At 32.8% G+C, this 13,643-nt stretch overlaps 1 protein-coding gene and 1 long non-coding RNA gene across 2 annotated transcripts; both read left to right on the top strand.

The window, feature by feature from the left end:
- Positions 1-194: 194 nt before the first annotated feature.
- LOC128156431 (uncharacterized) lies at positions 195-1,605 on the top strand. Its single transcript, XR_008239719.1, has 3 exons — positions 195-512; positions 1,017-1,124; positions 1,219-1,605. It is a non-coding gene; the product is annotated as an uncharacterized LOC128156431 (long non-coding RNA).
- A 5,939-nt stretch (positions 1,606-7,544) lies between these two features.
- LOC128157102 (uncharacterized) lies at positions 7,545-9,879 on the top strand. The gene has a single exon (XM_052819477.1). The coding sequence runs from the start codon at positions 7,863-7,865 to the stop codon at positions 8,313-8,315; it is 453 nt and encodes a 150-aa protein (XP_052675437.1). The 5' UTR covers positions 7,545-7,862; the 3' UTR covers positions 8,316-9,879.
- The last annotated feature ends 3,764 nt before the right edge of the window (positions 9,880-13,643 follow it).

The raw sequence follows: 13,643 nt of genomic DNA, 5'->3' as shown, positions 1-13,643 counted from the left end.
TCTTTCATAATATTCTTTTTGTTGATACCAAACAATCAATGATAAACATGCGTTTTACATAATTTGGCAATTGCAACTCATTTGTAAAAAGAGACACGGCCGGCCGGGTACCCCATATGGGTATAGTCAACTAAGGCTGTTTAAAATTAATTCTACGTTTAACGTAACCCGCGCGCGTAGGTTTCGGCGAAAAAACAAACAAATCCGGATTTGAAAAAGTCGTTCCGGTTTGGGTTTTCATTTAGCGACTGAATTCTACATCCTGTATGAGAGAAAAACATGCTCAAAGACAGCATTGAGGTATTCAGTTTTCACATTACGAAGAACATGAGAGTCTACGCCACTATTAAAGTAAAAAAACCCAACAATTATGGGTCAGACAAACACATGATCGTTGTTGAACGATGAAGTTGGCAGTAAAAATCTTATTTCGAGATTGTTTAATGTCGGTTGTCAAGTCACAGAGCCTGAACCATGCTGAACCAACTTCCGCCCCAAAAGGCAAAAACGAGGTTTGTTGTATATATTTATTTAAGTGATCCATCAACAAGTGAAATGACTACCCATCTTATTTACCAAAAACTCAGAATGTGTACGGTTAAGTTATTTTTGCATTTTTTTAAGAAGGGAAAAGCTTAAGCAATTTCTTACCACCGCTTTACTGGAAAGATATAAAAAGAGTTTAAAAAATTATACCTTTATCCATAGACTTCAATATTAGCTCCAAGATGTGATAAAGTTTTTCCTTTTTAACTTTTGTTCAATTTCAAAGGTGAATGACCCAATAAAATCATACAAAGATTTCAGTGTTCGAACTACCAATATTTGGTTTGAAATATAATAATTGTGGATGTATATACCTTGAAGTGAAGCAATGCATAAAGTCAGCATAATATACTGATTTAGATAAGAGTTTTGACACGATAATGACTGCAAATCCCTTTCATTTGAAATGTATCTACATTTTTAATAACATGTTCAGGAATAATAATTCATTCTTTCACAATATATAATAGGAAAAAACTAACAGGAGGCCCAACTAAAGTGGAAGAATGGAGAGAAGTGGAATACCTTTGTAGGGTGGCAGTTATTTCAAGAACCCTGTCTTGAGTTCTTAGAAGAAGGTACAGTGAATCTTACAACACAACTCTGATATGTTAAATTTTAAAATGTGTCATTATGAAAATGTATGAAATAATATCATTATTTTGATTGTAGATAATCTGTGAATCACATGTGTTGTGCAACATTTTCCCTGAAAAGAAAAAGTGTTCCCTTTGGTTGCTATGTTGATGTAAATCCATTTGATGTACCACTTGATGTGCTTGCAAGTCACTCCACTTCTCGTCCAGTATACATGATGTACCCACAGAAAGGATATAAACATAAATTACACAAAAGTAAATGCTTTGAAAATGCAAAAATTAACATGGACTGAATCTTACCATATGTATTATATGACAGTGTTGATGTATTGATAACTGAATGGGTGACTTTCATTAAATACACACTTGTTTGAAATTTTTGTTTGTTTATTTTTTTCCTCCCTCCCTCGTAGGTTTTAAATTTTCATGTTACGTTAAACGTAGAATTAATTTTAAACAGCCTAATGCATTTCAATAGGCGGTAATGTTAACGTTATGGTTTATAGCTCCGGTCCTAATTTTCGTTCAGCAACGAGGGACCTCTTGAATGAAAGCTCATCAAATTGTCTCTTTCCTGTTAAAATTTCGTGGCTTGAAGTCAGATTCGTTTTCCGGCAAAATGCGTCTGAATTGAAAAACTCTGAAAATGAAAGTAAAAGTAGAGAATTTCTCAGTTTTGGGAAGGGTGTACTAGTCTGGTACCCGCCCCCGCCACTGCGTTTTCACTCCCAAAACGAAGTGAAAACGCAGTGGCGGGGGTGTACATCAAACGATTTCAATTCTTTTCTTCAAATGATAATTCAATTTTGACACTTGTTTTTAAAATTACAAATCATCTTTTCTGACATGTGTCAAGCATTCTGATTTAAAATGCCCCAATAAATGTATATATACACTCTGCAAGTATTGGGACTATTTTGCTTAAAGGCACTACTTTGTTCTACCGATTCTAAAAATAGTTAGAGGGATATACCCATATACTGTCCATGTAGGTTTCCCCTTCATCATGTGTATAATATCCATTGAATCAGCTTTGAATTAGCTTGGGACCAACAATTTTCCCCCAATTCATTTGGTTTTATATTTAAGGTATATGGACGCGGAAATTGAAGACTTTTTAAATATACAAATACAAATACAAATACAAATATTTTATTGGCACAGACACAATTACAATAATTGGCAAAGGCCCAATGAATATATAAGAACATCATTGTATGTTTACAATAGTTGCATGTACAGTATATATATTTTTACTGATCTATATAGATCAGTTTAACATTTCCTTAGACTAATTGACATCTGTGTTCAAAGCAGTCATTAATGAATTTAACAGTAATATTTAAAATAGTATGTATTTCACTATTTAAACATACATGTAAAATGTATCTTTCTTTGTCCAAGTTATTGGCAATATTTATTTTACTTATCTTATAAAAATTACTAAAATAATTGTTCCTTAGATGAGAATAGGCTTTACATTGAAAAAGAAAATGAGTTTCATCTTCAATTGCACCAGTTTTACAAGCATTACAATATCTTTCATTCCTAATTGTGGCATTATATCTACCACTTTCTATTGCAAGTTTATGTGCACTTAATCTTATTCTACTAATAGAGGATCTCTCAGATCTTTTCCTGAGTATATCAACATAAGGACTTCTTTTTCTCATATATAATTTTTGAAAAAATGAAAGTTTTTCTGAACTAAAAATTTTTGATGATTATCAATATTTTATCAAGTGAAAAAAATGGTGATAGTAATTAGTTATAAAACAGAACAAAATATCTATATTCTTCTTGTTCTATCGTTAAGGCGCTGATAAAACACAGGTAAAAATCCAGGCAAAATCTTTGACCGAAAGCAGACTATAATTGCTATCACAACACAAATCACACCTATTGTTCTATACCCGATTATCAAATGTGTGCAAAACGGGAACACACCCTCTAGACCTACTAATATCTTGCAATAATATTTTTTATGAACCTTATCCAAAAACCGTAACCTCCTCAAGCATTACAAATTTATGGCTCAGATTCAGCACCCCAGCTTGTGGAGTGCAAGGGTTAGTATCACCAGATGCAACATCCATCCGAGTTTGTTATTGAAAGATAGAACCAATGATTATTTATAATCACGTATGGCCATCAAAGGGCAACGGCTTATAAACTATAACTTGCTCCATAAACCCTTAACCCCAATATTCAGCAGCATTGCATTCGTAAAATATAGGACGTAAAATTCATACAAGTTTGTTGAAAATACCGATAAGCTATGTAGATATGGCCATCTTGGGGCACCATTCCCTGCTCAAAAACCCCGAGCTAAATTACTTCTAGCATCTAAAATTAAGTAACACAGATTCTGTAAACATTTAGGTCCGCCGTTGCGCTAAAAAGGTCTGTATTTAAAAAAAAGGTCCGCCTTATATCCAGGGTACAATTTCATATATATTTATTATAATTTTGATTCTTTTGGTACGAAATGTGTGGTATTATTTTGTAATTCGTTTTAATAATTAAAGGAGAATAATCATTTTATTTTACAAGGTTAGTTTTTTAAAAAGCTAAGAAAGCCAGCCAGCGGAATTATTCTCTTTTGAGAAGTGTCTGCCCACTTCTCAAAAGAGAGTACCAGCGGAATATTAATTTTCAGGTCTGGAGTGAATAGACTTTCTGTTTATATATACTGTTTCCAGAACAATCATAACAGCTAGGCGGGTGCACAATTAGTCTGCATACTTATTTTATAACTGTATACATGTGTGAGGAGACAATTAAGCGTGTAACGGTATATCCTTTTTAAAGTAATCTGCAGCAACTGTGCATGTTGTATCTTTGGGAGTTGATTTTAATCAACTCTCCTATGCAGTTACTCTGACAAACCGAAAGTTAAACAGTGTTTGGACCAAAGCACAAATCATCGCCGCTGACAAGAATTAGTTCTTGAGAATACGATTGATAAATTCGAAATAATATATGCTAAAGCATTGTTTTTTAAGGAAACATACTTTTAATGCCTTGAAAATAGTCTGATTTAAAATGGTACGAACAATTTAGATATTTTTCGTAGTTTTATGTATTCTTATGCCAGAGTTTAATATAGTCTCGTTCAACTGGACGCTCGGCTGTCTCCGTAATTCTCCGACAAGCAGCCGAGCGTTTGGTTGAACGAGACGAGAGTTCAATATTGCAATCGCAACTTCTCGGGCCTTTCCGGCAAGTAGTTCTGCCACCACCGTCCACGTAATTGTCTGATAATTATGTTGACTTGTCATATCTTTATGTCGACTAATCACTTATTCACGTGTTTAAATAATTCAACACTTAAACGTTTCCATGCCCAATTCAGGCCATCCAGTTGACCCACAGGGGCATCGTATCCGCTCTACACTCTATGACATATATATAAATAATACATTATTATTATTTATATATATGTCATAAAGTGTAGAGCGGATACGATGCCCCTGTGGTTGACCTGATATTTTCTGACATAAATCGACATAAGAATCGATCTGACAAGTCGATATTATCAACCTTTAAGACCAAACACTTTTAAATTTTGTGAATTATTGTCTATACTTTAAAATTTTGAATCAGTCTGTCCTCCTTGAACATTTGTACTTTTTTCTCATATTTTTTTCTCGCTAATTTGTACTGTACATGTACCTCTGATTCTATACATACATTTGTGTGTATATATATATATATATATATATATATATATATATATATATATATATATATATATATATATATATATATATATATATATATATATATATATATATATATATATATATATATATATATATATATTTGTGTGTGTGTGTGTACCTCATGTACCGTCATGTTGACGGTTTGAGTGAAATAAATTGAATTGAATTGAAGTCATAATCATTATTTGACATATTGACATAGTTATCTGGCAAGTCGACGCAATTATTTGACAAGACAACATAGCATAAGTTCGTTGAACAATAGATAATTATGTTAACTTCAATGTCCGATATTTATGTTAACTTGTCAGATCTCTATGTCAACTCAATAGATAAATATTTAGATCTTTAGGTCGACTTGTCAGATATTATGATTAGAAGTAAATGGCAATTAGTGGAGCTAACACGCTTTGGCAACAGAATATTGAATACTAGTCAATATATGGTTTCCATACAAAGCGAGTTATCTAGCATGGGTCTAAAATATTTGTTTGACGAAAAACTTGTTCAAACCAATGTAAAACCTACAAGATAATTGAGTGTAGAATATTAGATATTTATAAACGAAGTTTGATGTCATCTTTTTCGACATCTCCGAAGAGTAGTTTATATCAGCACCTTGTGGCTAATTTTTGTTTGCAAACTTATCTTAGGAGACCGATTAATTATACTTCAAAAAAATTATAAGTATTTTTCGAACTTCATCACACTCTTTAAATATTATAAAAGGTCGACACAACAAGGTGCCAAGAAATGAAAGATTTTGCAATCATTGTAATAAAAAAGATTTAGAAGATGAGTTCCACTATATACTCATATGTCCTTTTTACGCTGAATTACGAAAGAAATATATAAAGAGTTTTGATTACAAAAAACCAAGTGTTTTTAAGCTAGCTAAACTTTTAAGTGTTAACAATACAAAGGAACTCAATAATTTAGGAAAATATTTGTTTAGCGCTTCCAAAATGATACTACAGATTAAGCTACTTAGCATACATTTATGTCCATTCATATCTTAAGATATGTACATGATTATTATTTGTATTCCGATGAGTTGTAAAGCTCAAGGATAATAAATTGAATTGAAAAAAAAAATGAATTGAATATGATTATTTCAGACCAGTCAGCATAAATACCTGACAAGTTGACATAAATATCTGACAAGTGGTGGCAGATCTATACCGCGCACCTATGTATTATTTTTTGAGAAGAGAACGGGCATAGCCTGGCTATGCCTGTCCACTTCTCAAAAGAGAATACTATGCCACCATACACATGGGTGCCTTTTTGATATTTTTTTTTATGAAACATATATCAGAAAATTATATGTTTTATGCTCTAAAAAAATGGGATTTTTTTTTTTTACATTTTCGTATATGAAAAATAAGTGCCATTTTCTGATATCAAGCTTTCGAATTTTTAAATTACCTTTTCAATTCTATGACATGTTGTGATAACAAACAGTGTTCAAATTCAAAAGCCCAAAAGTCCAAGGAATTATACAAAACAGGAGCAGGGCTAACCTTTAAAAATATAGAGGAAGGATCAGGTGCCATGGAGGAGTGAGCCGACCTGTCACACTCGCCGTGTGCTCTTTGTCTTCTGTGGTATATTTTATTTCAAGTTAACTGGGATATATCGAGTCGACATAAGTATGGAAGTAACAATTGTTAATTGATAATTCCGTCGTCGATAAACCTGAATGTTGAGTTGAAGGCCACATGCAGTGAGTGATTTATTTTTTTCACGCACAAGTTTTATATGTCTGCTAAAAATGGGACGCAGTTGGTACCCCTGGGAATTCCAACAGATTGTCAGAAGACATGATTTCCAAAAAAAAAAACTACTTAGATGTTGTCTACCAAAAACTCAAGCACCTTTTTAATATCCACTTCAGAGTTCTTGTGTGCGCACAATCCGAATGGCTTTTAACAAAATAGATTTTCAAATGACCGGTGATAAGGTAAGTAAATTTACGTGATCCATTTTTATTGAAAAAGGAGTTATAAATGATGTTAAAAAGCCTGGACTTCAATTTATCGTGGAAGATGGTTGTATAAAATGTCGAAAAGTCGTAATTTTTTATTCTATTGATTTTGGTATAATTTTTGGAATTTCAAGTTTTCTAAAAGTTATATAAAATTCATTGGTTATTTTTTAATAATTAAGAATTTATATTCATGTTTTTTTCCCATAAGTGCTTGATAATTCTTGTCATATTCAGTGAAAGCACAACAAAGTTAAGTATCAAACGAAGAAACTTAACTAGTCATCTGTTGTATGAATGATATGAGGATCGAAATAACTAAAACACAACGTCGAAAAGTCGAATTACCCAAATCTACCTAAATAAGCTAAGATGTGATATAAATGTGTCAAAGTAATGTTCTATAGATCAATGGTCGACGATGACGCTTAATTTACACATAACTAACAATCATCTTTAAATAATGAAAAATTTATTAATTATTTAAGATTAACAACAATTTTCATCATGTTTTATAGTTGCACAGGAAATTTAACCCTGTAGCATAAAATATTAATTCTGTTCATTGCAACACTATCTCAGTCATATGTCGAACAAAAATCATTTTAATATTGATTTCAAGGGTCAATAAGCTTTAAAATGCGAAATAGGTCTCTATCTCCGGTCCTGTAGGGCTTTTTGGGTTATTTGGTGGATCTGACAGTTAAAAAGAAACTTCCGGTTCCTTGCGAGGTAGAAGGTTATGATAAACAGATGTTTATAAAAGGCCTAATGCTTTGTTGATATACATCAAGTTAGTTTTATTCTGCAGATAGTTACCAATGAAAATTGTACAAATCATTTTCATAGGATAAAGACGTTAAAAGAAGGAGAAATTCCACGTTCAAACGTAGATTCCGTATCTACATGTTTTGGCAAGATATGACACACCAGGAGTAAAAAGTCAGAAAACACAGATATAGTGTTTAAATTCCGAACTGGAGGCTATCACTGTTTAAATAAACTATGTCGACGACAGTGGATCGAGGTACGGCAATGGATCATGGCCATCTTCTAGAAAAAGAAACAGAAGCCAGACTAAAATTTGAAAAGGCTTGTCAACAAATAGCTCTGTTGGATCAAAAGATCAAAGACTTGGAAGTTAGGTACAAAAGAGCCGTGAAGAATAAGAAGAACTCTTTCAGATACAACTTGAGATTAAGGCTTTCTGTTGTAACTGGAGTCAAAATGATGTATCACCACCATGCCAGTACAAAGGCAGAAGAGTTGACACGAATAAGGAGACAGATAAACAACTCCATTCAAAGTTCAGAAGCCACTCGAGACAGAGAATCAAGAGAGACCCTGGACTTTGCTCCTGTACGTTTGCGTGCTCGAGAAAGAGAAGCAAGATCAAACCACAGCCGAGCCAGTACATCTGTGGCGGAGGCCTGTACTCATCATAGTGGAGGATGTTGAATACATGGGATAGTGCTTCATTGGAAATTATGCTAACCCAGCAACTTAAAAAGACGGTGGAAATTTAATGTAGTGAAATTGCCTTATTTGTAATGTTTGTTTTTGTTAGTATATAACTTACAATTTATCATTTGTATATCAACAAATAATTGAAAATTGTTATGGATTAGTGTATTCGTAGCATTGGTGTTATGATAAAAAATGGTTCAAAGATATGTAATACACATTTGGTAACATTATGCATGCAAAGGAATGGTAAACTGTTGTTATTAAAGGACTATATATGGTATGGGCCTAAAATGACCCCCTTAAAGTATTATCATTATTTTACTGTAATTCTTTGTTTCTTTGTACAGAAATATATGTGATGTTTTAACTTAATGTTCATTTTGATTCAAGTGCCCACAATTTAGAAATACGGCATTGTAAAGACAGCCTTTTCCCGCCATTTTTGCATTTTAGCATAAAAAAGCTTGTTTTCAAGAGGTTTTTCTCTCAGGAAACAAAGAGCGCATGCTTGAACCAACAAAATATTTTAATCAGAGATGTATCTAGCCAAGACTAATAAGTGACAAAAAAGTTGTCCTGGTTCAAGCATGCGCTTTATATTTCCCATTCGTAAAAAGATGAGAAAAATGTCAATTTCGACTGATTTTGATTAAATTTTTGAAATAGCATCACTTCTGACGTCATATACTTCAAGTGAGTGCAAATAAATCAAACAAATATGTGAAAAATATATTTTATATGAACTCTTCTAAATTATAACATAACATTTTATTGTAACCGAAACATTTAAAAAATGGTGAATTATGGGGGCCAAATTTAACTCTTATCATATATAGTTCTTTTACTGTTTGATTTGACTGAATTAAGTGTTTGCCGAGAGAGAGAGAGAGAGAGAGAGAGAGAGAGAGTGCAGGAGTTCTCTAGAGTTTTGATCACATCCTTATAATTATTGAAATTTTGCATGTTAATAGATTTAAATTAAAATTTAGATGTTATAATGTATAATAGATACAGTTTTTCCTCTTTCGTTGATTTACCTATTACCGAGATGTACAACTGGAATATTCTCGGATTGATTACCTATACGGTATAGTCTTTTTTTGTTTAATTTTGCTACAACTATGATATCCATATACATACATGTAAGGTTATTGGTACATGTTATTGTATATGAATCTTATTTTAACTTTTGAATTTGTTGTTTTATTGGTATTTTTCATGTTTTCAGGTATGGTATAATATGAATTCATATTTTGCTTGAAAACAATGGTGATTTTATTTTTGTCTATATAATTTTCTCTCTTTTTAAAAATTTAAAAATCAAATTTATGAGAACATTTTAATACCATTTTTGACTGAATGATCAAACTTACAGTATTTACATTATTCAGTTGTTGGTCACATTAATTCAATAAAGCTCAGTAAGGATGACAAGTGTTGATTTCTGTCTTGAAAATTATGTGTTAGAATGTATGTAAAGCTGAACAGGACTGGGTTATAAACCCTATAATTTTTTAAAACCAAATTGCACACCTGAAACTCATTGATTGACTTGGAAGAGTTCCTGGCTTTGTATTACATTTTCCACCATTATTTCTTGTTAATGTACATTTTCCCTTTGACGGATATTAAATGCATTGACTTGCATATTTGATGCTATTTTCTCCTGGCTTGGAATTAGTGCATAGATAATCCATCAAGACTGAGTAACATGACAATATAATTATATAAATAGTGCCTGTTTGGGAGGGTAAGAGTTGAAATTGACACCCCGAGAAAGCCATTGTCAACCGACTCGAAGCGGCGGTTGACAATGGTTTTCAAGGGGTGTCATTTTTAGCTCTTACTCTCCCAAACAGGCACTATTTGTTTTATTATACTGAATGTCTAAATTCTAAAGAAAACTTTACGGAATAACGTGAATTCTATGGCGAACCATACGCGCATAATTTGCCCGCATGTAACAATTCGTTGTGTTACCCGTTGCCAAGTGTGTTGCTAACGCTGAGGGTAATAGAACGGATTATCAACTGCGTCTTAACCAATCAGATTTCAGTATTTAACATGAAAGTATAATAATGTAAAATGTACTTCCACACATTCAAGCGAGACCTGTACAGCAAAATTCTTTGAAGAGATCTGCTGCTCATAAAGTTGATATATATAAGGATAGCAACATAGAAGGAGAAACATTCCATGTTCAGTACATGAGTAGATTAACAATTTAGAAATCTTCATATTACAGTAAAACATGCTTATAACGAAGTCCCAGGGACGTTCAATTTTACTTCGTTATATGCGTAATTCGTTATATCCATCAAGTTTACAACATGTAATAAAGTCATGAAAATTACTTCGTCGTAAGCGTCAATTCATTATTAGTGTGTTCGTTATAACCGTGTTTTACTGTACTACTGAGAAAGACAGGTCCTAAAGTGGTATACTTCCTATTGAAATAAATAATAAAATTGAGTATAATTTTGTACAAGAGAATAACTGTCAATGTGACAGCAAACCAGGTTTTCTTTTGAACTATGAACAGTGTATACCAATATCCATTTGTCAACCCTGAATTGATAAACACTACATGTGCATAACCAGGGAAATGGGGTACACAATAGGCTAATATGCAATATTTTGCTAAAAATGACTAAGACTGTCAAATATCAAAATGCTGCAAGTACTAAGAACATCTCTGTACGTACAAATTCTTTGGAGAAAATGTGAGAAGTTTATGCCAACATTGAACAAAGAGGTATGGCCATTTCGTATATGAATTCGCCTTAAATACATTGTATACCGCTTTTGCAAACATTGGGCATTTTCAATATAAAACAATATTAGTTTAAGTATATTCAAAGTAAAGCAAATTACACAATTACCATGTTAAAGGAGTCTCAATTGTACGTCTTGCACAACATCATTAAAATCCTCTGGTTTTGTAAAGGATATATAGGAAAATATGTGACTTAATAAAAATTGGATCTTAGACTCTTTGAACCACTTTAATCCAAAGAAATCCGACTAAAATTAAGTTGTACAGGTATGTAGTAAATGTTTACATTAAATTACTTTAACATGGTCTTTGCACTAAAAATTGGACAAATATTTCAATGAGTGACTTTTCTTAAACTATGATGTATATATAGCCATATATATATATATTAAAAAGACACCCTATGATTGTGTTAGCGTAGCCTAGTGGTAACACATAGGTCTTTTTGATTTTGCTGTCGCTGGATCTATTCCACCAAGTAGTAAGTATTTTTTTCTTTAAATTTTTCTTTTAAATAAGTTGCATCTAATCTGGCAGATTTTTTTTAAAACAAGAGGCACATGGGCCACATCGCTCACCTGAACAACAGTTCCTTGTAACATTCTATTTCCTAGCATATGTTATTTTTATTTTAAACTTTGAACCCCTTTCTGGGGCCCCAGTATTGGTCCAGGGGTCTTGGGGCCCCAGTATTAGTTCGGGGGTCACGGTTTTACCAATTTAGAATCTACAATAGCCAATGATGCTCACATCTCACAAACTGTTGCAATGTAGTTCTTGAGAAGAAGATTTTTAAACATGTTCCCTATATATTTCTATGTTAATTTTGAACCCCTTCTTGGGCCCCAATATTAGTCTGGGGGTCACGGCTTCCACAATTTAGAAACTTTACAATTTGAGAATGCTTGCATAGTAATCTCACAAATTGCAGCATTGTAGTTCTCCTCCATTAGATTTTTAAACATGTTCCCTCCTATCTTTTTATGTGAAACATTGAACCCATTCTCCTGGAGCCCCAGTATTAGATCGCTTCTATAATTTAAATTTTTCATTATTTGAGGATCCAAGTAAAGTAATCTCACAAAAAATGACATTGTAGTTCTCGAGAAGATTTTTTAAAAACATGTTTCCTATATATTTCTATGTTAAACTTTGAACCCCTCTTGATGCCCCAGTATTAGTCATGATTTTAACACTTTAGAATCTACAATTGCCAAGGATGTATACATAGTAATATCCCAAACTGTTGCAATGTAGTTCTTGAGAAGAAGATTTTTAAACATTTTTCATATATATGTTAAACTTTGAACCCCGCCTGGGGGCCCAGTTTTTGCCAGGGGGTCACAATTTTAACAATTTAGAATCTTCACTATACATACAAGCTTATGTATAAACATTGGCATTTCTGGTGCAGTGGTTCTTGAGAAGAAGATTTTAAAACATTTATCATATTTATTTCTATGTTAATCTTTGAACCCCGTTTGGAGCCCCAGTTTTGGTCCGGGGGTCACGATTTTTATAATTTAGAATCTTCACTATATATACAAGCTTTTGTGTAAATATTGGCATTTCTGGTGCAGTGGTTCTTGAGAAGAAGATTTTTAAACATTTTTCCAATGTATTTCCATGTTAAATTTTGAACCCCACCTGGGGCCCCAGTTTTGGTCCGGGGGTCACGATTTTTACAATTTAGAATCTTCACTATATATACAAGCTTTTTTGTAAACATTGGCATTTCTGGTGCAGTGGTTCTTGAGAAGAAGATTTTAAAACATTTATCATATTTATTTCTATGTTAATCTTTGAACCCCGTTTGGAGCCCCAGTTTTGGTCCGGGGGTCACGATTTTTATAATTTAGAATCTTCACTATATATACAAGCTTTTGTGTAAATATTGGCATTTCTGGTGCAGTGGTTCTTGAGAAGAAGATTTTTAAACATTTTTCCAATGTATTTCCATGTTAAATTTTGAACCCCACCTGGGGCCCCAGTTTTGGTCCGGGGGTCACGATTTTTACAATTTAGAATCTTCACTATATATACAAGCTTTTTTGTAAATATTGGCATTTCTGGTGCAGTGGTTCTTGAGAAGAAGATTTTTAAACATTTTTCCAATGTATTTCCATGTTAAATTTTGAACCCCGCCTGGGGCCCCAGTTTTGGTCCGGGGGTCACGATTTTTACAATTTAGAATCTTCACTATATATACAAGCTTTTTTGCAAATATTGGCATTTCTGGTGCAGTGGTTCTTGAGAAGAAGATTTTTAAACATTTTTCCAATGTATTTCCATGTTAAATTTTGAACCCCGCCTGGGGCCCCAGTTTTGGTCCAGGGGTCACGATTTTTACAATTTAGAATCTTCACTTTATATACAAGCTTTTGTGTAAATATTGGCATTTCTGGTGCAGTGGTTCTTGAGAAGAAGATTTTTAAACATTTTTCCAATGTATTTCCATGTTAAATTTTGAACCCCGCCTGGGGCCCCAGTTTTGGTCCGGGGGTCACGATTTTTACAATTTAGAATCTTCACTATATATACAA

The sequence above is a fragment of the Crassostrea angulata genome, chromosome 7 (assembly GCF_025612915.1).
Source record: "Crassostrea angulata isolate pt1a10 chromosome 7, ASM2561291v2, whole genome shotgun sequence".
Lineage (NCBI taxonomy): Eukaryota > Metazoa > Mollusca > Bivalvia > Ostreida > Ostreidae > Magallana > Magallana angulata.
This window is presented reverse-complemented; position numbering and strand designations above follow the sequence as displayed.